Source organism: Nanorana parkeri, unplaced genomic scaffold (genome assembly GCF_000935625.1).
Source record: "Nanorana parkeri isolate BGI_ZX_2015 unplaced genomic scaffold, ASM93562v1 scaffold52, whole genome shotgun sequence".
NCBI classification, from domain to species: domain Eukaryota; kingdom Metazoa; phylum Chordata; class Amphibia; order Anura; family Dicroglossidae; genus Nanorana; species Nanorana parkeri.
Genome location: NW_017306320.1, coordinates 2293443 through 2317522, shown reverse-complemented (window position 1 = coordinate 2317522; position 24080 = coordinate 2293443). Strand labels below are relative to the sequence as shown.

The window sequence follows — 24080 nt, the reverse complement described above, 5'->3', positions numbered from 1 at the left end:
GTAGCGTAAGTAGCGGGGGGGGGGTGGGGGGGGGGAAGAAACTGAGAAAACAAATATTTTAAAGAATGAAAAATTTAAAACCTCCATGGTAACTCTTTCTGATGCTTTAGCAAACTTCATGTTCCTCATTTAGGGTTTGGAACTGCTCAAATTTGGCTGTTGTGGTCTGTGAAACACGCGCAAAGCGCTTGCGGTGCCATTACACATTAATGGCGCCCCAAAAGCAGCCGGGAAAACACGCGGTTTTCCCATGCATAAAAACGTGCACAAACATGCGAGGGAAAAAGCAGTGCACATGCAGCAGATTTTGCTACAAGAGCTAATTTTCCCATGTCTGGCACGCATATACGGCACTCATTGAAATCAATAGTGACGTGCGCCAAACAAATGTCCACCAATGCATGGGAACGCAATGCACCCAGATGGGCGTTCCCGCTAGGAGATGGTGTGAACAGAGACTAAAAGGAAGATCTTGAGGCATTCTGACACTCCAAGTGCTTTAAACCAACATCATGGAGTGCTACAAATAAGACAGCGATGTGCTACAAATACACTTTCAGGTTCATAATAATCTCAACATGGAAATATATAAAGAAAGAATATAAAGCAGAAAACCTATCACAGTAGGAAGCTATGACTCAAATGTCTAAAGTGGGCTACAGCACGATCCAACTATAACCTGGCCCAGCTGAGGGCATAACTAGGAAGCCAAGCATTCCAGTTTAGACTATCCAAGAGGGAGCCTAGGCTTACGAGCTGCCCCACCACCAGTTCACTGCTGGGTTAATAACAGCAATACGACGAGTTTTCTAACCTGATCACTTTCTTCTCCTATATCTGTCAGCCAGGAATGTCTGTTTGACTTAAACATACTGCCTGACCTATGAGAGTTAAAGTGAAATGAGCATCATCAAGAACTAACCTTATACTGCACCTGTTCAAATAAATCTGAATGTACTTTGTGTAGAACAATCGTCAATGCAAAAAACCTGCTACATATATTCCTTAAGCCTCCGTTCACACCTAGGTGACGGCGTTTTTTCACACATTTTTGCCTAGTGGTTTGTGCACGTATACATGCGTTTGTCAAACATTTTCAGGCTTTTTCAAAAACTTGTGCGCAAAAAAGCACAGTTTACAGGCATTTCCATTGAAGTCTATGGGGGGAAAAGCGCAGAAATCTGCACAAAAGTAGCTCCTTTACTTTTTCCAGTGACTGAACTCTCCGGTGTGAACAGGGGCCATAGAAAACAATGGGATTCATTATATTCAGCATTTTGTACCTCAGAGCTCGGAACCCAGGTGTGAATGGAAACTACAAAGTACAAAAAGACAAAGCTAGCGGGAAAGCTTTTAGCGCAGAAGAGGTGCATCCTCTGCTTCTTACCCGCCTGATAGCGAGTTGTAGATTGTACACTTAGCCTGCGCAGCTCTGTTGTTGTCTCTACAAGACAAGAAGAGAAATCTCCCTAATGGGACACAAGATATCACAAACAAAAACCTGATTGGGGATTTTAAACATTCCTTACTTCTCTAAAATGGAGAAAATAAAGGGGAACCCAGGAGCCTCCATACATCACAATACATTTTACCCCAAATGCAATAAATAGAGCGCATGGATGAGGAGATGGGAATGAAAGGGTAGGGAGGCAAATGAAAAGGACTATTACTGACAGCACCTTCAATAATCAGCCCACTCTACAAGCCAGGAGGGCAGTGCCTGCCAGGGCACCACAGCATTGATGGAGAATCCACCACCTGCCAGATGCAGAAGGACTCGCATTACCGACACAAGGGCAATGTGTATACCACTCAGCACCTACTGCAAAGCAGGGCACAAGGGGCACCCACAGTCTGCTCCAGACCATCCAGGGAGGTGAAGGGGGAACAGAGGGAAGTCCACCTACTTGCCACCTACTGATGGGAACAAGGGGGTACCCTCCCAGCAATATATCGCCTCTCTGCTGAAATGGGGGAGCTGTCTGCCTGGACAGCACAATTACAGAGGCAAACTTATCAGGCTGCAGTGGCATGTGCAGGAGGCTCATTTAGTGACAGCCCTGTCAGAGAGCTGGTAGCTGCGAACAGTGTCTATTAAGCAATAACAGGCATATTAAAGGAGAATTATAAAGGCAAGTGATTTTCACTCAGCCTCATAATCCACCCAGCTGTGTGATTGACAGCTGGCTCTGCCCATCTAGAGGCAGAGCCAGCTGTACCCGCCCCCTCCTCCGTTCGTACCTCCAGTCAGTGCTGGGGGATCGGAGCGGGGGAATCCCTGCAGGGAGCCGTGAGTGACGGACACGGCTCTCTGCATGGCCATGATCAAGAAGTGAGGGAGCGACAGTATGTGTTTGTTTATTTCCCGATCTATTGAGTCGACTTGTGACAGTTTCATTGTCATACATCGGCTCGAACTATGAGGTTGAGTGAAAATTGTTCTCCTTTAATGTTTGTGCATTAAAAGGAGAATTATGAAACGAAAAAAGTGACAGTACAAAATCTGCTTCTACACATTTAAAGTTAAACTTCAGAGTAGGGATGCACTGACACCAGTGCCGTGTGTCCCGATTATCAGGAAGTCGGGCGGCGGATCATGATCCATCGCCCAGCTTCCAGATTGCCTGTGAAGCCGGTGTTCTAGTGAAAGAACACCAGCTTCACTTGCCGAGGCTGTCTGGCTTCCTGTCCAATCAGGAAGGCGGGCAGCTTGTCATGAGGTGCCGTCCGGCTTCCTGATTGGCTAGGAAGCCGGCTTCACCAGTTGCTAGGCAGCCTGTCTTTCTGGCCAATCAGGAAGCCAGGTCCACCACTTGGCTTCCTGATTGGAAAGGAATCCAGCTCCATGCTCCTTCAGCACTGCCCGTCAGAAGGAGAAGTCCCTCCGACCGGAAGTTCCGGTATCGGAGGCAAGTATGGGAGCATTTGGGAGAGTACGAGTACTCCTCCAAAACACTCGGTATTGGCACAGATACTAGCATCGGTGCATCCTTACTCCAGAATCAGCAATTATTGTGTAAATATAAGATGGATGTGTATTCTTGCTTGAATCTTGGCGTTTGTGTATTTCTTCCAGATCCATGCAGTAATCCAGTGTGCAACTATGCATTTGTGAAGAGGCTTCCTGTAATACAGACCAGTCACTGCTGCTCTCTCCCCACGTGCAGCGTGACTGGTCTTGTATCCACCCCCTACTGTAGTTATCTGTAGGCAGCGTGTAGTTGGTGGTACTGCTAGGTCCCTCCCACAGCTCCTCTCCCTTCGCAAGTTATATGCAACACAATAATGATGTCAATGCTACGTTTATATGGCAAAATCTGCGATTGCAAAAGGTGTCTGGTGCACACATGTGCCTATTGAGGAATAAAATGAAATGGATGTTTTTTGTGCCCAGGGTTCAGCTTTAAGATTATTCTTTTGCCAGTTTACTTATGTAATTTAGCATAGATGATTTCTATTTTTTACCACCCAACAATAGAAAGTGCTTCATGGTCATCTGACAGTCCTGACGTTCATAATGGAAATAAAAAAAAGCAAAATTAGCTCTGTGAATACCAAGAATAGAAGACGACCCACAAATAGCTTCGCTGGAAACTTTTACAGCCAACACACTGCAGAATTATTTAACTAGTAATGTCATAACTAGAGCCACACGCATCATTCTGCTTTTCACTGCTTTCACCCAGCGCAGCCGACAGGGGTTAGTAATAAGGATGTAGGTACTGTCCATAGCAACTGGATTCAAGACTTCAATTAAGATAAAGGTAAGGGAACATTGGAGAGCTTGCTTAAACAATCCATCAGCTTTTTGCTTTAATTTCAAACACCCAAGAACATTTCAATTGACAAATAGCTAGAAGTGGGGTATTTTAAATAAACAGCTTAAGTATTTGTTATCTTGTTCTTTCGACCTCCAGAAAGATTTGTAAGAAAAAAGGCCAGAGAGACTCCAGCATGGTCCGAATATCAGATTACATAGACTTCAATGAGGAGGCACATTACATAAGACTTGTATCCCTCCCTATCTAAACAAGGACATAACACAGAGCATACTCGCGGCTCAACGCACAGTCCCGGCAAAAGAGAGCAGCACTAAGGTAAGACAATTATTTCTTATTAAATGGGTACATTTTACCTCGCTCACAAGAGACCTGTGGGTGTAGAGAAAAACCATAATAAACAAACACTGGTAGGTGTAAGCTTAGACACCACAGCCCTAACTACAGCCACATGTGCTGAGCTCCTGATACTGAGAGCCGGCAGGACCATGGGACACTGTGGAAGCCTTAAGGAGAAGGACTATCCATTGCTTGATTGAATGAAAGCACAACAAATACCTGCTGCAAAACGACACAAAAGATTGAACTGTTTAAATTTGGGAAATCTGCCTTTTGTCATGTTTGCCAAGTGTACAATAATATACAAGACCCATGATGTGTGCCCAGAGGGAATGAAAACTTACGTTTATACTAATGCCTGCTAACTGGCCCCACAAGTTTGTGATAAAAAAAAGCCTATCAAGGAATATTAAAGCCACCAATATATTTATCCCCTGGACATTGGAATACATTGAAAACAAAGGCTCTCTGTTGTGGGGTGGAAATAGTTACCAGAAGATAAGCCCTCAACACAATGCTGATGTGCCACTCAACAACCCAAGCACTCTCTGCCGTGAACCAAAACTCCCTACCGAGGAGCTCAAAGGTCCCTTAATTCTCTGTACTCCGGGCAACCTGGAGACTTGCTTTTGCAATCCACTGATGAACAGAAAGGCTTATAATAACAAAATTAAATGTTTTTACTTGTTGTCTGCATGTGCTGTAGACTTGAAGAATGCCAGCTGGCTGAGTTACCAGAGCCTATGACAGCAAAGGCATTCCCTTCTTCCAGCACCAGCAGTCCAGCTGCAATGAACTGCTTTGAATTTTCTCCCAGGACTCTGCAGGGGAGTCATCACCGGAATACTCTGCATTCAAACTCAATCTCATGCTTACAGAGGAAGCAAGATGCTGCCGAAAGCTGAAGAAATCTGATCTAAAACTGGCTCAAACTTTTACCTCCTTTCTACTACGACTCTACAGAACGAACACGGAGGCAAAGCAGACCTAGGCTGTCTCAGAAAAGGTTTGTTTCATGCGATTGTTCTATATTTTTCAAATGCTACATTTTTAGAAAAGGAGAAGAAAGTTCGTTGAAAAAGCCTTGGATATTTAGCACACTAGCACATCTGGAAGCTGTTAACCCGTTCTCCGACAGCCAGAACCTAGTCTGCCAGAGCACAATCCAGTAATGGAAGGAATCTAAGCTGCACACAAGGCATGTGAACTTGGGGACCACCAAACATGAGTAAGGTTATTAGCAAATGGAGTGTATATGCTTAATGAGCCTTTATGGATATATAGTATTAGTCATTAAAAGCCACGGCTGATCAGTTAGACATTTATCATTACTTGTGGCTACATCTACTATGGTACAAATGTCTTCTATTTTTAGGATTAAGATCATGGCAGCTTGCATAAACTGAGCTGCTACAAATTTAAAGGCTCTGCTCTTAAGGTTTGTAGGACTACAAAGACTGTATTGTATTGCATTGCATTACCAATGTTTGGCGATTACAATATGGCAAAGGGTTGCAGAAATAGAAGAGCTACATAGCAGACAGTCACTTGAATGATGGGACTTGTAGTTCTCTATCAGCAGCCTACCTTCAATTCGCACCATCTTTTTGTCCTGAGCTACCGACTTATTAGGATCTTTAGAACGGTACGGGTTAAGATCCAATACTTTCTATTCAGAAACCTTCAAATTATCTTCTCAAACCCTTCCTGGCTTGCACAGTTAAGAGCAGTAAAGGAAACCTAGTGCATAGGCTTAGAAAGGTTGCAAGGAACCCAACATCCATAAATTAATATTCATTCCAGTCTTTTCATAACTAAAACATGACAATCTACAGGTAACAGTTATTACAGACACTGAATCAAGTATGGAATGAATGGGTAAAAAGAGTTAAAGGGCATGTGGTTAGATGAATACTGGAGAGTAGAAGGAACACATTCTTCCAACTTATAATGCGATTCATAACTAGTGGAGTGCGTGCTGCCAAAATGGAATTACTTGTATAAGAGATATTTATGGTAATGTACTGAGAAGACAATAGTGATGTGCACTCTGCACAACTGTAATGGAACTTAGACAAGTTGGCAAGTGTTACAGAATTTCTGACAGCGATAGAATAAGCTGGCTGGCAAAACATATTCATATCCCTTCACAGTGTAGAGTACAAAAATACCATAGTGTGATCTGTCTATTCAGGAATTCCCTTGCATGTGTATTAGAACGGATTTGATTCCCTGTAGATTTACACAAACAGAGTGCTTCTGTTACTGCTCCGGTGGTCACAAAGAGCAGCCTCTGCTGTGCCACCTGTCAGTCATTGCTTGGACTACATGAACTCTTTATGTTGGTCACGTCCAAGTGACACTTATCATAACCTACTTAAACATAACATTTTAAAGTGGAGCTGTCATCACTGACAGAAACCCACATTGGTTTATTTAACAGATCAAAAATAATACACAAGGTTTAGGGAAAAAAAATGTTAGAATTAAAGTCTCTCAGGAAGCTTTAACGTCAACCATGGCTGCTGTAAACGGCTAGCAATGTACTGCTAGAAGAAATACACATGCTGACTTGTGGCAGGGCCGGGGTTTTAAAAGTGCTGAAAAGGTAAAAAAAAAAAGAAAGACATTCTAAAGCAGCAAAGTTGGTTAAGAAAATTAAAGCATTCTTCCTGCTCACCAGATCTGTCTGTGGTATAGTGACACTGTGTAACCTTGGCCTTAAATGTTTAAAGAACTATGGGGTCAGTGTTTTTCCCCATAGTTCTCCTTAGGGTAACGGGAGGACACAAACTAGCGTCCACCCGTTACCCTAAGCTCAGTATACTGCGAGCTGTAACTCGCGGTATACTGAGACGCCGCAGCCGGAGCGGATCCCGACATAGATGATGGGATCCGCCCAGCTGCGTGAGTGACAGCTGGCTCTGCCTATCTAGAGGCAGAGCCAGCTGTACCCGCCCCCTGCCCTGTCCGTTCCGCCAGTTGGCGCTGGCAAATCGGAGCGGGGAGAGGGGAATCCAGCCCCTCCCCCCCTGTCACGGCAGAGAGGCGTGACAGGATCGAGAGGCGAGCGAACCCGGTATGTGTTCGCTCACCTCCCGATATACTGAGCCGACCTGTGACAGTCTCATTGTCACAGGTCGGCTAGAACTATGAGGTGAGTGAAAAGCACTCATCTCATAGTTCTCCTTTAAGCCAAGTTGTGTTTTGGATTCATGGCCTTTTAACAGGTAATATATATGGGTGTGCGTGTGTATATGACAAAACACCCATCACATCACTCGCTGCACAGATAAGGGAGAACACTCATTCAAACCCCAAAAATAGTGTCTGGGATGTGTTTCATTGTGTTGTTCCAATGATATATAAACTGTAGTACAATGCACCTAAATTCACACATTAGACTTTTCATAGTCAAACTCCTAATTTGCTGTACATTAAACACTCGGAACTCACCAGCATATACCAGTATAAAAAAAATGACCACTTCGGGCTGCAGCAACTTTTCTTGTTTATTAAAAAGCAGGAAGGAATTAGTTAAAAAGCATTTCCCGGCAACAAGTGAAATCAATTAGTGAGCTACCCTGCAGCTGTGTTGAAATGAGAATGTTCACTCAATTTGCCTTTTCATCAGTCCTATGTACTCCCCCCAACAGCCAGAAACCAAACACGCATCACTTTTTTACTGGCAGATTACTACTCAAATCCTTCATCTCTCTCTGCTTCTCCATCACAAAACAGATTCAGAAATGCTCAGGTTGGTTTGAATTTGATTGGTGGCCATAAGAAGTCTGTGAGCACTCACATTTTCTTATGTTAGACTTTCTGTATGAGTGAAACAGTGTGCATATTAATAGGCCATAACGCCTCAAAAATATACCAGTACTTTCCACGTGCCAAGCAGGGCTACCCCTTGTACCTGCAGCAGTACCCCTGGGGGTACATGGACCATATGTTTAGAACCATTACACTGAGCAACAGACAGGCAGGTTGTGCTCCCTTTATGTAGTTGAAGGTTAAATGGTCATTACACCAAATACTGATGCAGTCAGCAAGGTATAACAAAAAAGGTTAAAAAAAATAATAATTCAGGAATGGCAATATACGCAGACAGAAGATACGTACCAAGTATCTGTAAAGTTAGAAAAGTACTAGGTTAGGGGGAAAAAAACAGCTGATTTTTATTTTTTTTGCCGCAGCTTCACCATCAAACTGTAAGCGGATAAAGTAATCTATTTATGCCATATGGAAGCAATTGCAGTGCTGATACACAGTAAGACGAAGTGAAACAAAGGGGTTTTCACGTGTTAAGTGCACATACAGCACTTTCTGTATCTAGGAGAATGGATTGAGGTTAAGAAGTTACTATAACAGAGAGGAGGAACTATGATAGCCAAGGGAGAGTACAATGGAAACAGATGCTGAGCTGGGTTCACATCAAAGAAACAGACCCATAATCCACCTCTGCAATAATGGTCACCTAAAAGAGAGATGCATATAAATCAGTTTTAGTATGTGCTTGTGATGCAAAAAAAAGGCCAGGACATTACGTGTATGCTAAAATATGCATAACCTAAATTTTCACATCTTGTAAGAGGAAAATGTACAGGAAAATAGAAGTGGGACAATTCTAGGTTTACATACAAAATAACAGTATATGCACGGTCATGTTAGCCAAGGAATCTAAAACCTTTCATAATGGGAAAGGACTATAAAGTTAGGTTTAAATAAATGAATTGTATATAGAAAGTTTGCAGGTCACGTTCCATGGTTTGGTTATTCAGCTGTAACTAAAAGCTTTTGTAGCTTGTAAAACTCCCTGAAACCGATGTGCTTATTGGCCCTATAAAAACAGAAGTCAATAATACTGGTAGAAAACCAGGACTTTATGTAAAATACATGGTTTAATAGAAGGGCGGTAATGCAAAGAAACATTTAAAACCAAAATATATAAAAAAAGAAAAGTACACATATGAAGCAGACCCCTCAGGCCCCATTCACACCGAGGCATTTTGTAGCTTAATAGATCTAAGTGCTGGAACAAGAGAAATCCCATGGTTTTCAATGGACTCTGTTCACGTCTGAGCATTCTGTCCCTTGTAGCCTGACACGTGTAGCACAAAAAAAGTACATGAGCATCTTTTCATGCTGAATCGAGCAGTTTGGCCCCATAGACTTTAATCCCTCATTCACACGACTAAACAGCCGCTCCCAGGAAGAACAGGTGCAGCGTGTGATTTGTACGCAGCAGCCTGTTCTCTTCCTTTGAGGGAGGCATGAGGCAAACCTGTCACCTCAACAGTCTTTTAGCTATGTTCCTGCATCACTGTGGGACCTTAGTGGGCACAGGCACGAATAACTGGGATAAAGGGTGTATGTGACTGGACGCTGGGGCTTTCAGGGCTCTTAGGCCCTAATTGTAAATAAACTGACAAAATAATTGCCATTCTCAAGGAATCAAATCTGCTCATACTAGGAGCTACTTGTATTGTTTTGCTAAGGTGAAATACATCCCTGGGACAAAAAAAACAAAACATTTTACACAGATTTGTTTTCTGCAATTTTGAAATAGTCTTGCTGGCCCAATCCCTGCTGTTACCTCAATATATAGTGACTGGTGGCTGCAATCTGCAAGTGGGTAAATCAATCTCTATTGGTGGTCGCACACATTGAAATTGTTCTGTGCAATAGGCTTTAGATTTAAGTGTGTAGTATAAGGGCCTAGCTGATAGGATATAAAATTAACTGATTGCTCTTTCATTACACATATGTCGGTAAAATGTAAAGCATATTGTACAGAAACTGCACAAATAGACGAACGTGTGTGGCCTGCTTAAGAGGTCTGTGAATTTGTATATTGTTGCAGAGTTCTCCATCATAAAGTGTACAGCAAAACACAGTACAAAACATCTTCTCCCCGTCTCCTATGCCAAACAGACTTTTAGGGGGCATCAACTGCTATGTCCTGCACCCTCTCTCATGCTGGCAGGCATGTTCTTGGTATCATGTACACCTAATATACAGGGACACCTGTAAGGCATTTACTGTATGGCAGATCTCATAATTCACATCTAAAGGATATAATTTGGGTCAGAATTGGCTACATGGGAATACAACTAGTATTTACCATTACTGCAATGGAAAAATATTGTTTAAATTGAATTTGAATTATGCTGTCACTTCCAGGAAGACAAACTGTGCGATTCAAGAACCCCTAGTATAACCAGGCTCTAATAGGATGAGTTAAAAATGTGTTTGGTACGAACACATACACAGCATAAATAAAATCTACATGTATCAGAAACAGATCTAGTTTCCAAATCTGTTGTACCTGCACAGCGCATTCCTGTTTATATAACAAAACTCGGAATTGATGACTTAATACTCTAGAGAATGTCTTTGGGGGAAACATGTTGGCACAAAGAGAGAAGCCGACTGCTCTACCATGTCTTGAGCCAGACCCCCAGCCAAACAACACAAGCAATGTGTGCTGCAGAATTCAGGAGCAATCAAGAGGCAGTGCTGGTGTGCGTCCCCGTCTCACAGATGTTTACAGATATAAAAATGACGACCCCGTGTCTACTGCCAAGAGTTTATCCAAAAGACTTTGAGGACGGGGATCAAGATATTTATTCTTTCTGCAGCATATTTTCATATATTCTGGCTGTCTGACAGTCTACCCTAAACAGCTTTCAACCCATAAGCCCAGGTAAGAACTCATTTCAAGGATGTAGAGAAAAGGTTAGTGTGATCGGCCAAACATCTGCATCACTGCACTTCCCTATATACACTATGTAACCATCCATTTTACGTTTCCTATAGTGTGGAGACACCATATCAGGCCAAATCTCTCATGTTTTAAGAAGAGGAGAGAAAATAGGATGTGGGTTTAAAAGACCAGTTGAGTGTATAAATCCATCTTTAGGTATAACTGCTAAAAAAATAAAAACGACAAACAGGTACACATGCCTATACAGAAAATGGTGGGTCATTGCCCTACTCAATTTTATTAATAAATTATTTCAGGCTACAATTCATTTACAAAGGCCAGTTGTGAAATGTCATCTATTGGATCACTAGACCGGATGGCAATGGTATATTGAAAAACATTGATATCGTCATTTTCTAAAATGGCAAGTCCTGTTGGTAGGTTAAAATGTTAACCAACTTCTTCCATCTCTCAGACTAACACTAGCACCCCCAAAACCTGCTCTACTTGTCATTATCACAACTCTAATTCTCACCAAATCAATAATATGGAATAGTTATATCAGATATTTTTTTTAAATGTTTCAGCACAAGATCTGAACAGACTTTAGAGTAACTTATTGCTTTGTGGCCGTTTCAGCATGTACATTACTACATCAAAGGCAAACATACAGATGGAATGAATCCTACGTTTTTGGAACCAGTGAAACAATTTAATGAAATGTACATCCGTAAAGTTAGTTTCGTACTGAACAGCGAAATCCTGAAATACTTCTGTTTTTGTAAGTAGCAGTAATAAGAAGCACCTTCAATTAAAGTCCATCCAACGCCTCTGGCTGTTTTTTCTTTTGGAGTGATAAGCAGGCATTTTCAAGGCAAACTGGCACATAAAAGAAATGTAATTCACCTCTTTCTTTAGTGGTAAAGACAGCCGGGAGGTTGGATTTCTCCAGTATTCTGCAACACAGTAGGAGGGACTAAGCAGGGCTTTTACTTCATTTCCCTAAGCCCCTGCATATACAGCGATGTGCTATCAATCTAAAGGGCTGTGGGCACTGCTAGACCTGACTATAAACTAATAGGAGTATCAAGGGTACCAGCATCCAAGCTGCTACAAATCTACAACACTGATTTCACTGCAGGAGGAAGAGCCTTGTCACCCTACCAAAGTAAGTGCCTATCCAATGTTTGCACTGGCAGGACTAACGGGTATTTACAAACTGTTTTTGGGGTACAGAGAGCCCAGCCATACTGGTATGGACAGTAGCTCTACCTTAAGACTCTAAGAATTCTGATGGAAGCTCTCTGCCAAAATAACTACTTTTTCCTTCTCTGTTTCAGTTGCCTGGACAGCAGTCTCCACTGGGTTAAGATGGACAGCACCTTGCGGACTTTAGGGGTGTTGCTAATATTTCTGTTTACTGCAGGACACTGTGCAAAAACCATGTCAGAAATCCAGACCGGAGCTTCAAAAAGACTTGCTCGGTCAACAGATAATAATGACGGGAAAAGCTGTGGCTATACATTCATGGTACCCCAGCAGAAAATCACTGGGCCAATATGTCTCAGTACCAAAGGCTCTGCGCCAAACAAGGACCAGATGACTAAGATGGACTTGGAAAACCTTAAAGACTCTCTATCTAAGCAGAGGCGAGAGATGGAGATGCTACAAATTCTAGTGGATGTTGATGGGAATATTGTTAGTGAGGTGAAGTTACTAAGAAAAGAGAGCCGAAACATGAACTCCCGGGTGACGCAACTTTACATGCAGCTCTTACATGAAATTATTCGCAAAAGAGACAATTCCCTTGAAATCGCTCACCTGGAAAACAAAATCCTCAATGTAACGGCTGAAATGCTTAGAGCAGCCACGCGGTATAAAGAGCTAGAAACAAAATATGCCTCCCTTGTCGATTTGGTCAACAACCAGTCTGCCATAATCACACTTCTAGAAGAACAGTGCATGATGGTCTTCTCCAGGAGGGATAGCCAGGGGTCACCACCTCTAGTACAGGTGGTGCCACAGCACATCCCAAACAGTCAACAGTATACACCTGGACTAGTAGGTGGCAATGAGATCCAAAGGGACACAGGATACCCAAGGGCCAGGGACAGCCGGCAGCCACCACAAGCTCCAGCGCCAACAGTCAGTCCATTTCGCGTGCCTCCAGTGACCGTGATCAATGAAGGTAATATTTATGATTACATACTAACACTAATCTGTAAAAATGTTTGACAGTAACTTCCATATACACACAGAATTCCAATTTAGCATTGCGGTGTCTGAAACATTCTGGTGGTTTTTTTAAAGATGTGTAAATTCAATATAATATTCCCAACCACAAGAGCTGCTCTAAATGCATATATCGTCAGCAGGCATTAACGCCTTTCATTCAACTGCACATCAAAAATGAGTAAACACATGCTAGGGATTAGTACCTAATCTGCCTTTCCTTCATTTTTGGCTTTTCTGCGGAAAAGTATAAACAAAAAAGCAGAATACATTTTTACTTTGCAGACAAATCTGATACTGTTCGGTAGATTAGAAATGTGTTTCTTACATATTTTATTCCTTTTAAAAAAAAAATTTGGAGTATCCCTTGTGTTCACTAGTCTGTCCACTATCTAAAGAAGACTTTGTAATGTCCACATAGCTGAAACACAAGTTTTATTTTTATGAAGGTGCTTAAAGTAAACCTCATGTGCATTGCACGTACTCTCTGATCCTGCACAGTGTGCAGATCAGCCAGCGACAAGCTCCATAGAAAACAAACTATAGGTATGCTGTGCATGGTCACTTATCCCTACAGCTTAGTGCATGATGTCTCAACGACCAATCTCCAGGCCCCAGCACTGTCAGGGTTTGGTTGTACCTAGCCATATGCAAATAGTTATGGAAAAGACAAATCTAAATGGTACTATTTGGCACTTGCATGCTACTTAACTACTGAGCCACTTTGCTTTCTGTGACCCAGAGATAAGGCTGGGTTCACACCTAGGCGTATCAAATATGCGCGCTTGTTATGCGTTTTTACAGCGATTCGCTGTAAAAAAAAACGCGCAACAAACACGCGTTTCCGAGGGCTACCTGGCTGTATCCCAATGGATACCCGCGGCAAATACGCCCCAAAGAAGCTCCTGTACTTCTTTCGGCATAGGGCGTTTTGTAGCGCGTTCATGCGGCCTGTAATACACCCAGGTGTGAACCATACCCATAGGAAATAATGGGATTTCGGTGTTTGAGTGCTTTGCAGAGCGTAGGAACGCGCTACAAAACGCCCAGGTGTGAACTGGGCCTAAGTGTACTTTAAACATGAACTGCCGATGCTGCTCCACAACAACCAGCCAAAGCATTCCTCAGACACTGGAAAATTAGTTCTGGGGGGTTAGCTTCCTTACAGAATTAACCAAAACCTGAAATCTCCTTTTTGGCCGAATGGACACAATTACAACATATCCTTTAGATGTTAGGTTATTGCTCTACTGTAATGTTACGTTTGCAATAAGTCCCTTTATCAGAAAACTAAACTTACAGTGAAAGGTTTTAATTGCACTCATTTACGTTGGACTATAAGAATTACCATGTATGCATTTGAATGTGCTCTAGTGCAGGTACATGCGTTGTAGGCTTCCTTGCAGGGTTGCATTTTCAGGGAAGCTTTCTCTCTGATGGAAATAGCCAGGGTATTAAATGCTCTTAATATTTTACTTGGTATCTTATGCAAGGTCAGGAAAAGCATAAAGTAGCCTCTGCGTGGTGACCGATCTGGTGAAACTAAAGCATGAATGAGAGCAATATAAACCAATACAAAGTGCAATAAACACAGAGGGAGACAATGTACAAGCCAGGACAATAACTGCATAACTGCAGAAACACTCACCAGTATGGTGTAATATGCAGATGGGAGAGTCACTGTAAATGATCTCAGGACTTTCTAGAATCTATCATTACATAGGGATGCAAACCTCATACATCGTCTCCACACAATGTGACATGTTCAGGAACAGCTATTTATTCTCTTCAGGCGTTTAAATGGTTTCATCAAAAGCTCAGATTAACTCTCTTCAAAATGAAAAAAGGTAAAATAATAATAGTTTGACCTCTGAAGTCTTTTGAGGAAGACTAGGAGCCTCTTGCACTCCAGCTGCTGTAACCACAAAATCCTATAGTTACGGCTGGCAGAGTATTACAACTACAGCAAACAACATGGTGTCAGACTGGACTTCTCCCTGCTGTACATTGTGATACACACAAGGCACCCTATAGAACAAATACAGATGTTTATTAATACACCAGCGGTGTCAGAGGCCTGCCAATGACACAAAGCTGTAAAGTATCTGGAGCATGTGTCTTATCTAGGCCAAGCATATCTACATACATCAAATATGTATCAGTATCCCCTGCCACAAAGCAAATCTCTTTTGGGATTCTCAGGCAGAGGAAACAGAACTGCAGAGTATGCTTACTGATTCACTAGACTGCACAGCCAAGTCAAAGACATAATATTTTATATTGGAAGAATAATTACAATCAGCAATTACAATGAAACTCTCACACGTCGGCTGAATAGATCGGGAAGTGAGCGAACACATACCGCCGCTCACTCACTTCTCGATCCTGTCCCTGCAGTGAGCGGTGATCGTCACTCACAGCTCCCTGCAGGGATTCCCCCTCCGATCCTCCAGCGCTGACTGGAGGAACGAACAGGGGAGGGGACGGGTACAGCTGGCTCTGCCTCTAGTCAGAGACAGCTGTCAATCACGCAGCTGGGTGGATCTCGTCAGTAATGTCGGGATCCGTCCCGGCTGCGGTGGTCTCAGTATACTGCGAGCTGCAGCTCGCGGCATACTGAGCTTTGGGTCACGGGAGGACGCTAGTTTATGTTCTCCCGTGGCCCTGAGGAGAACTATGGGGAATAACACTTACCCCATAGTTCTTCTTTAAGGCAACAAACACATCCCCATGTTTGTCAACTCCACTACTTGCAAATATCCGGCCAGCCTTAGACATTGTCATTGTAACTTTCTTTCATGATTATAGTCATGTTTTTACACATTCATTTATAAATGGTATTCATATCTGTTGAGTAAGCCACATCGTCATTGGTGTTTAGTGATCCTTGAAAGGGAGATTGAAAGGAAACATTTCACTCACTAATGTGCCCAGCAAACTTGTTATGGTAAAGAGGACCAACTTCTGTGACACTCACATAGTAGTAATATCTAAATTTATATGTTAACTCACTGCCCCACAAACATGCCAGCAATGTGCAAAACCGAAGGGCCTAGATGTGGGAGCGAGTTTACTGGGTCATATTTCTGGTTGAATTCAGTCCAAAGTAAACACGCTGGGAAAGATAAACCCAAGTAAAACAGGAAATTGTTTCTTTATTGTTGATCTACTGTGGAAAGTATTTTTAGGAAAATATTTAGAATGATATTTTCTGAAGAAAAATTTATCTTTCTGGAATATTTCTTAATAAAAGTAATTCATCATGTGCCGACACCTGTATGGAAAGGTTATGCTGAGCTGACCCCAATTCTGCACAGAGGTTACACATTCCTGATGTCCTTCTAAAGTATAAAAATGTAACCGTTTCACCTGCCAAAGAATTGGTATTTCTGATCATTCTGTCTATGTGATGAACATAATTCTACCATTCTACAGGTGAAACTCGAATAATTAGAATATCGTGCAAAAGTAATTGCAGTAAGTGCTGCAAAAGGGGCCCAAACCAAGTACTGAGTACATATGCATGCTTGTACTTTTCAGAGGTCTGATATTGTTCTATGTACAATCCTTGTTTTATTGATTGCATGTAATATTCTAATTTTCTGAGATTGTGGATTTGGGGTTTTCATGAGCTGCAAGCCATAATCATCACAATTATGACAAATCACGGCTTGAATTATCTTGCTTTGCATGTAATGAGTCTATCTCATATATTAGTTTCACCTTTTAAGTTGCATTAGTGAAATAAATGAACTTTGCACGATATTCTAATTATTCGAGTTTCACCTGTGTAGTCTGGAATACTATAACCTGGTTTAGTTTTTCAACATCCTGCATGACATGCCTGCTTACAGGACAATGATTCGAGGCAGTGAGGTGACTCAAATGATGGTAGAGGTGTTATCTGGCTGCCTGTAGGAATGATGAAAACACAGATTTAAATGGCAGGTGAAATGGATTGCTCAGTTCAATTGTGTATTCAGCTCTGTGTGGACTGTGTGGAGGTGTGTGAAATTGTATACATGCCTTAACATCCTCTATTATATACAGCAATATTCTAAAAGGCACGTAGGGCAGAATGCTGTGACTCCTGCAGAGATTTGTTAGATCTTACAGAAACCAGCTTCCAGTTAACACTCTTTGGTATAATGAAAAGTGCTTCATGGATGTAGGCTATTGCACTGTGCTAGAAAAGCATGCTGGAGATTACTCATATACAGGTGCTGCAAAAAGGCACAGGAATCTTAATGAGACCTGTCCATACAACTGTAACACGCCGTAGGGTCAGTTTGTAAGGAAGCCAATTAACATATTACACACTCTGTTACCCCATACAGTGTAACATGTCAGTCATATATAAATATGTGATATAAAGAGAATGGAGAAAATGAAACCCAGGATCTCAGAACTAGAAGTAACCTGAGAAACCTCTAGGCAATTCTAACTGGGTATGTAACAAAAAATACTTAAGAAGTTACCTTCAGTGAAAGCCACAACTCAAAAATCGGGCAGATCCACTGATATAGACAAACTGGAGATCTATGCAAATCTTGACTTTCCTTTCAAAGTCTAGCGGATCCCTGATCACCTCCTAAACCTCCCATTTGGAACTTGAGGCCGATTTACTCTAAAACCGTAGTGCTAACCACATCTGTATAAAACATGGGGTGGTGATATAAGAGAAAGGACCCCACTGAATTGTCACACAAATCAAATTGTTTATATTCAACCTGAAAATAGATTAACATAAAAAGAGTGAAACTAACACAACCACACTTTAAATCATATGATCCAAGAACAATATATTCTATGACAAAGACAGTTATTATCTAGACTGGCTAGTTGGGAAAATGTAACTATGTAATATAAAGACAGGCATTCTTTTTAATCGACATGTCCTAGTAAGGAAGAATATTGAGATGTTTCATGCTAGCTGTCTTCCAGCGAAGTCACATTCATGGGGATTAGGCAGCCTGCTTGTGAGAAGCATGCCTTGGCTTTGTTGTAGAGGTTAGGACAAGGAAACTTCCTAAAAGGAAGTCAAAGTCTAGAAAGATGCAGTTTCAGCTACAGCAGTTTAACAATATAACAAAGGTCAGACAGATGTGCAGCTTCTTTATCACAAAGATCTATGGTTGGGTATTGCGGAAGGAAAAACACCTCAAATGTTGCATTTGCACAGTCTGCCATTTTTTGTCCAATCACAATGCTATCTGTCCAGTGATGATCGGGCTCTCGTCATGGTTCCATGTATTTTTTGATGCAGTACCATCAGAAAAGCACAAGCTATGATAAGTATAAAATGCATGTGGATTAAGCATTACACACCTGGAACAAAACACCTCCCAGGAACATGTGGCTTTTGGTAACGACAATCTCAATATCTGATGGGGTAAATTTACAATCTTTCAGGTGATTTTAAAGGTTTTTTTGGGCGCAATTTAAAGTGTTTTCAGGATTGAGTGCTTCTGCTTTAGCCAATGGAAACCTAGTTACTAGAAGGAGGAGACTGTTAGATGCAAAATTTTCAGGAGCTCCCATTAAAGTCTATGGGGCCAAAACGCACAATTCTGCCTGAAAAGCAACTTGTGTACTTTTTTTCGAGCAACAAGCAACAACGCTCAGATGTGAACGAGCACCAATACATATAATAGGATTCTTCATTTTTAGCATTGCCACTCTTTAGGAAATGCACATCAAAACACTCAGGTGTGAATGAGGGCTAAAGGGAAGAATAAAAGGTCAGGCTTAGGGTCAAGTTGCGTTAATTACCAATTTTAAGTTTTAGGTTAATATTTACATCCAAAATATCCTGTTATCAAGATCCCACTGCATTTTTTATAAAAACAGGCCTCTTCATGTGGAAGAGAGGTCAGGTTTTGGAGTGCATATATCTCTAATAGTCACCAAAATTCAGAAGCGTTTAAAGATTCAACATGTCTGTGCAGCTTACCTCATCCACTTCACCAGCATTTACCAAACTATTTTCAGTGATAAGTATACAAAATCTTGAGGCACCCCAGTCTAAAATGTAAACAAAATCAATACCAAACCCTTATCCTAGACAGGAGTCTGGTATAGATTTTAAGGGGGGATCCAGGGCAAAAAATTAAATGGAGTTTCCCCCTACAGATTCTGGGATGATGTATTTCAAGTAACTCACATCCTTCATGTCCCCAGAGAGCAGCAAAGTGGTTGGATTTGCCATGGAAATTAATTTGCATATTGAGAATCTAGGCACCACACATGCGTTACAAAAACATTTCTACTGCAGTACATTTCTACAAATTCACACAAGGAAACTACTTTTAATCGGTTTCTGGGCTCCTAACAATGCAAAGCCCAACAAATCCTGTGCAACCTGTCAGCTAAGAGCAGACACAACAAAGTTCCAGCAGTTACTGATTAGCCAGAAACATGGCCTCTGTGGGGCACCCTGAAGCAGGTTTCTTTTTGTAACCAAAAGCTGAATGTAGAACCAACCCTTTTTTTTTTTCTTCCTTCTCTTTTGGCTCAGAGGTGTTCATTCACTAATGTACTCCTACAACGCAAAGTCAGCATAGCGGGCGATACTGCCCGCTGACAGTGCAGAACCGCACTGCAGCCAGGAATAATCCACTGGGCTGTCTAGAGCCAGAGCCAGCTGTGCCCACCCCCTCCCGTCTGTTCCTCCAAAAAATGTTAGAGAGGGGGAAATAACTGCAGGAGTGGTAACTGACAGGTTTAGGTACACTAAGGGGTCTCATTCAAAAAAAAGTAATTGAATAGCTATTCATCCAGAAAAACTTCATGTTCTGTGCTCCAAGCTCGCTCCCATGGTGGACTACAATCTCATTTACAATCTCTACATTTACTTAACACATTTGTGTTGAGATTGACGTTCATCACGGGAGCGAGCTTGGAGAGGTGGCTACTTCACAACACACACAGGGCCAATGGGAAATAAAAGTAGCCCCCCTCCAGAAGGAAGGACAGCGTCAGCACCAATTCAGAGATGATTTGAGGATCTACAGCCGAGTGATGCACAAATAAGGTCCTGTATTGTTAATAGCTGGGGTAGTCAAATGCATTTTTAAGATTTACATCCTGAGTTTAGGGTCACTTTAAGTGACAGGGTTGGGTTAACAATCAGTGATAGAAGACAGGTCAGTGATGAATCAGGACACCCTGTTTACCTTGTTCTGGGCACAGAAGGCCCTGCACCTGGAACAGCCGTCTCCAGCAATGCAAAGCAACATACCAGAAAAGTTTTGTACTAGTGCAGCCACAGGACACAATAAAGGATGCTTCCCCATAGAAATAGTTTCCTTTAAACTAAAACCATCGCTCACTACTTACAGCCAAGTCGAAGGAAAGCTAATTGGGAAAGTATGCTTGAAATATGAAAAGGACAGAGATGTATTGTACTTAAAAAGTGATTACCCTGCACCATTTATATCGTAACCCTGGATGGGACTGGCTTTCTTTCCTATAATGCAGACAAATTGTTCCTGGCTTGGATTCTCCTTCCTTACCAGACAAACAAGACACATGCAGAGGAAATGCAGACCTTATATACAAACTTTCCAACATTCTACAAAATGCATTACTCTGCACAAGGAAGACATTAACTTATAGAAACAGGACCAATCACTCCAACAAAAATCTCCCCAGATGATTAGATGCGCATTTAGCTCTTAGGCACGTTATTTACCTGGAAAAGCCTCCCTTGTGTAGGCATCCAAAACACCATCTTGGATATAATGTAATTAGCCCCAGAGCTGTCACTCAAGTGACACTATATAGTACTCCCCTTTGCACCTTCCCCAGCAGCTACTTAAAAGGTTAGGTAGGGAGCTGAGGTGAGGGGTGAGGGAGCTGGGCCAGCACAGAGTAATTAGATACTACCAGATACCATTAAAAAAATGTACATACTACTAGAAGAGGAGAGGACTATGACATGGCAGGAGGGAGGGGGCTGTGTTTGTGAACTGACTCTCCAGGAGTAGTCCCATTTTCTAGCAAGTTCAAAAGCACATTGCAAGAAAATAAATCATCATAAATGGGAAAGAAAAAACACTGCAAGGAAGCAGTAAAAATACTTGTTTTTTTGTGCTTTTACATTCACTGTTTTAAGTTGGTGACGGTCTTTTTGAAGCCAATTTCCAGCTCCACCTTGAGTCCTGCAGAGTTGTGCAGGCTCCTCTCCTGTACTGGAATAGCTTACTTTCACTGCACTGTATAGTTTGAGCTTCTCACAGTCTGCAGATTAGACTCTGGGTGCGTCGGAGCCCTGCTAACACAACATATCAGAACCCTATAGGTACAGAATGCTAGAAAGAATTGAAACACGGTGTTCTAGGTAAAATGATACAAGTCAATAAAATAGAATAGCGCGCGGAATAAACCAGGTTACTATATTCAGATTAGCGACGGTCGATGGAGCTAAGTGAAAGAACGCAGAGTGACCATTCTGCAAACATCAAATCAACGATCAATAACGTGTAAAGTAAACATGCCAGATAATGAAAATAAAACAAACAATACTAAAATCACTAACTGGAAAGGAAAACAAGATATCACAAAGATCAGAGACTCCTTCATTAAGCGAGAGTTTACAAATCTCCCCCTAATGCAAATACTACATGCACATAATGTATACACAATGACTGTACACACATGCATTCACATTAAACATTATATCGCGTTGCCTTTAACCAATGCATGTACTCAAGATCATGTTTATAAATATTTACAAATATGTTCTCGCTGGCTATGCAACATGATTTAAAGTTCAGTTGTTCTATACAATGTCTGGTCCTATCACAGTCTGAGGAGAAAACGATCGCTGCACATCTTTTTATGGCTGTAGCCCCATGTGCCAAGGCAACCAAACAACTTATACAGTTCAGATTTCAGAACAACTTAGAAAATAAACTGACAGACAGTAACACCGACATTTTAACTTTTACACACTTAAGCTAAACCAGTGTTTTCACAGCAGATGGGAAGTCGCTCAGCACAGTACCAGCACCAGAGGATAGCTGAAAAACACTAATGTAGCTGTGACTGCTACATTGCTTACAGGATCCCTGTGGGCCTACCTGGTATGAAAAATGTAGTCTTACATTGGACCAAGCAGGACCAATGCAAGTATACAGAAATATTTTCTTCACTTAACCCAAATACTTGTGTTTCTCGAAGGACTTCTTACCCCTTACATTAGTATTGTGTAGAGAAAACCGCACAAGTTGAAACTGTTGTACTCTTTCACAACAGCTAAAACTAATGATTACCAGATGCTAATGTTCAGGTTGTATTACCAATTCAAACAGCAAAATATTCATTAAACCCGTGTGACATTTTTCCCTGTGGGACGTCTGATTAGTTTTCATACACATGCGACTTTCCGAATCTATAATGATCTTCAGCAGAAAGTGAAGAGGTTAGCATAACTGACCAGAAGAAAATGATTTTCATAAAAAAAGAAATAAAAAGTATTTTGTCATTTAAAAACACAAATAAAGTAACGTTTCCACTCTGAAAAAGGACAGAGGAAAAAAAAAAAAGAAAAGAAATATAAGCTTTATCCAGAGGAATGAAGAATGCCACGTCAATATTGAAAAGAACATCCCGGGGATCCTGAGGGGCCACGCAGAAAGTAGGTTTGACAAAAATCACAATTTTTACCAAACAAAAAAGTCTCCGTTTTCATCCTAGTGGTACATAATACGGTCATGCTGTGAGAACAATAAGACAGACTAAACAACATATTAAACATTTAATCTTCTGCCTCATCAACTCCAAGCTATCTAGTCCACTCTGCTGGGCCACAGACAGTGACAGCTCAGTGACCGCAGATAGGAAAACTACAGCACAGAACTCTAGTATTACACCTCACATAAAATACTCTGAACATCACACTGCAACTCCATACTGGTGGATATAAGATGACATACAAAATAAGGATATTCTCACGGCACTATACAAAAAATATAAATGGCTCACTAGAAATACCACCCTGGCCTTTCTGGAACCTAGGCAATTAACTGTTTGGTCAATCCTGCAGCAGTATGGAACCCACTAAAAACCATTCCTTGAACATTTCCTGTTTTGTGGAGATCTAATTAAGTAGCTGTATTGCATTGCTGAATTATTAAGGACAACACCAGAACATATGAGAACTTGCCTACAAAAAACTGCTGGTGAGCGGTGAAGATTTGGGAAGCACTGACCTAGGGCAGCAGTTGTCTGTACTGCAGGCGATTCTATTAAGCAATTAAAGAGTACTGTTTGGACAGCTTCAGTGTCTTTGTGTATATATGTACAGGCGTGGGCATATTTGTTGGTACCCTTCCACGAAAAAAAGAAGGGCCCAAATCTTTCTCTGAAACACCTTGAAACTGACCAAAGTCACTGGCATCCATCTTTGTGCATTTCATATTAAATAGTATAAAGTCAGACGTTGCTATTGATTTTGATTCAACAGAATATTTTCAATACTAAAAACACATAAAAACATGGCATGGGGAAAAATGACGGGACTTCACCTAATATTTAGTTGCACAACTTTGGAAGGCAATTGGTGAAAACCAGTGATTTCTGTAGCTTTCTACACCTGCCAACATGTAGTTGAGGCCAATCTTCAGCACACTGCTCTAGCTGTCTCATGTTTGAAGGATGCCTTCTCTACACTGCATGTTTCAGCTCATTCCAGAGATGGTCAATAGGATCAAGGCTCCTAGAAGACCACTTCAGAATAGTCCAAGGGTTTGTTATTCTTGGGTGCTTTTAGCTGTATGTTTTCAGTCTTTATCCTGTTAGAGGACCCATGACCTGCGACTGAGCCAGAGCTTTCTGACACAACCCAGTATGTTTCACTACAGAATTCCTCGATAGTTATGAGATTTCATTGTGCCCGGTCTCCTCCATGCATCACAGTAGGTACCATTTTTTTTTCTTTAACCTCTTGCCGTCCGCCCGTAGTAAAAAAAACGGACGGACGGCACTGCTGCATTTGCGGGTTGCCGTCTCCAGACGGC

At 41.6% G+C, this 24080-nt stretch overlaps 2 protein-coding genes across 4 annotated transcripts in view; one reads left to right on the top strand and one right to left on the bottom strand.

Annotated features, from left to right (window-relative positions):
* Window positions 1-24080, bottom strand: part of RALGPS2 (Ral GEF with PH domain and SH3 binding motif 2) — a 143023-nt gene that overhangs the window by 39804 nt on the left and 79139 nt on the right. The gene's annotated exons all lie outside the window — the stretch shown is intronic.
* The window catches only part of ANGPTL1 (angiopoietin like 1), a 30062-nt gene that overhangs the window by 1034 nt on the left and 4948 nt on the right, over window positions 1-24080 (top strand). Inside the window, exons 1-3 of one of the 3 annotated variants that reach the window (XM_018575302.1) lie at window positions 3938-4097; window positions 4825-5124; window positions 12168-13015. In XM_018575302.1, coding sequence (XP_018430804.1) covers window positions 12199-13015 — 817 coding nt within the window. In that variant the 5' untranslated portion in view covers window positions 3938-4097; window positions 4825-5124; window positions 12168-12198. Of the gene's footprint in view, window positions 1-3937; window positions 4098-4824; window positions 5125-12167; window positions 13016-24080 lie in introns of those variants that run through there. The other 2 variants (XM_018575311.1, XM_018575296.1) reach the window with 2 other exon arrangements.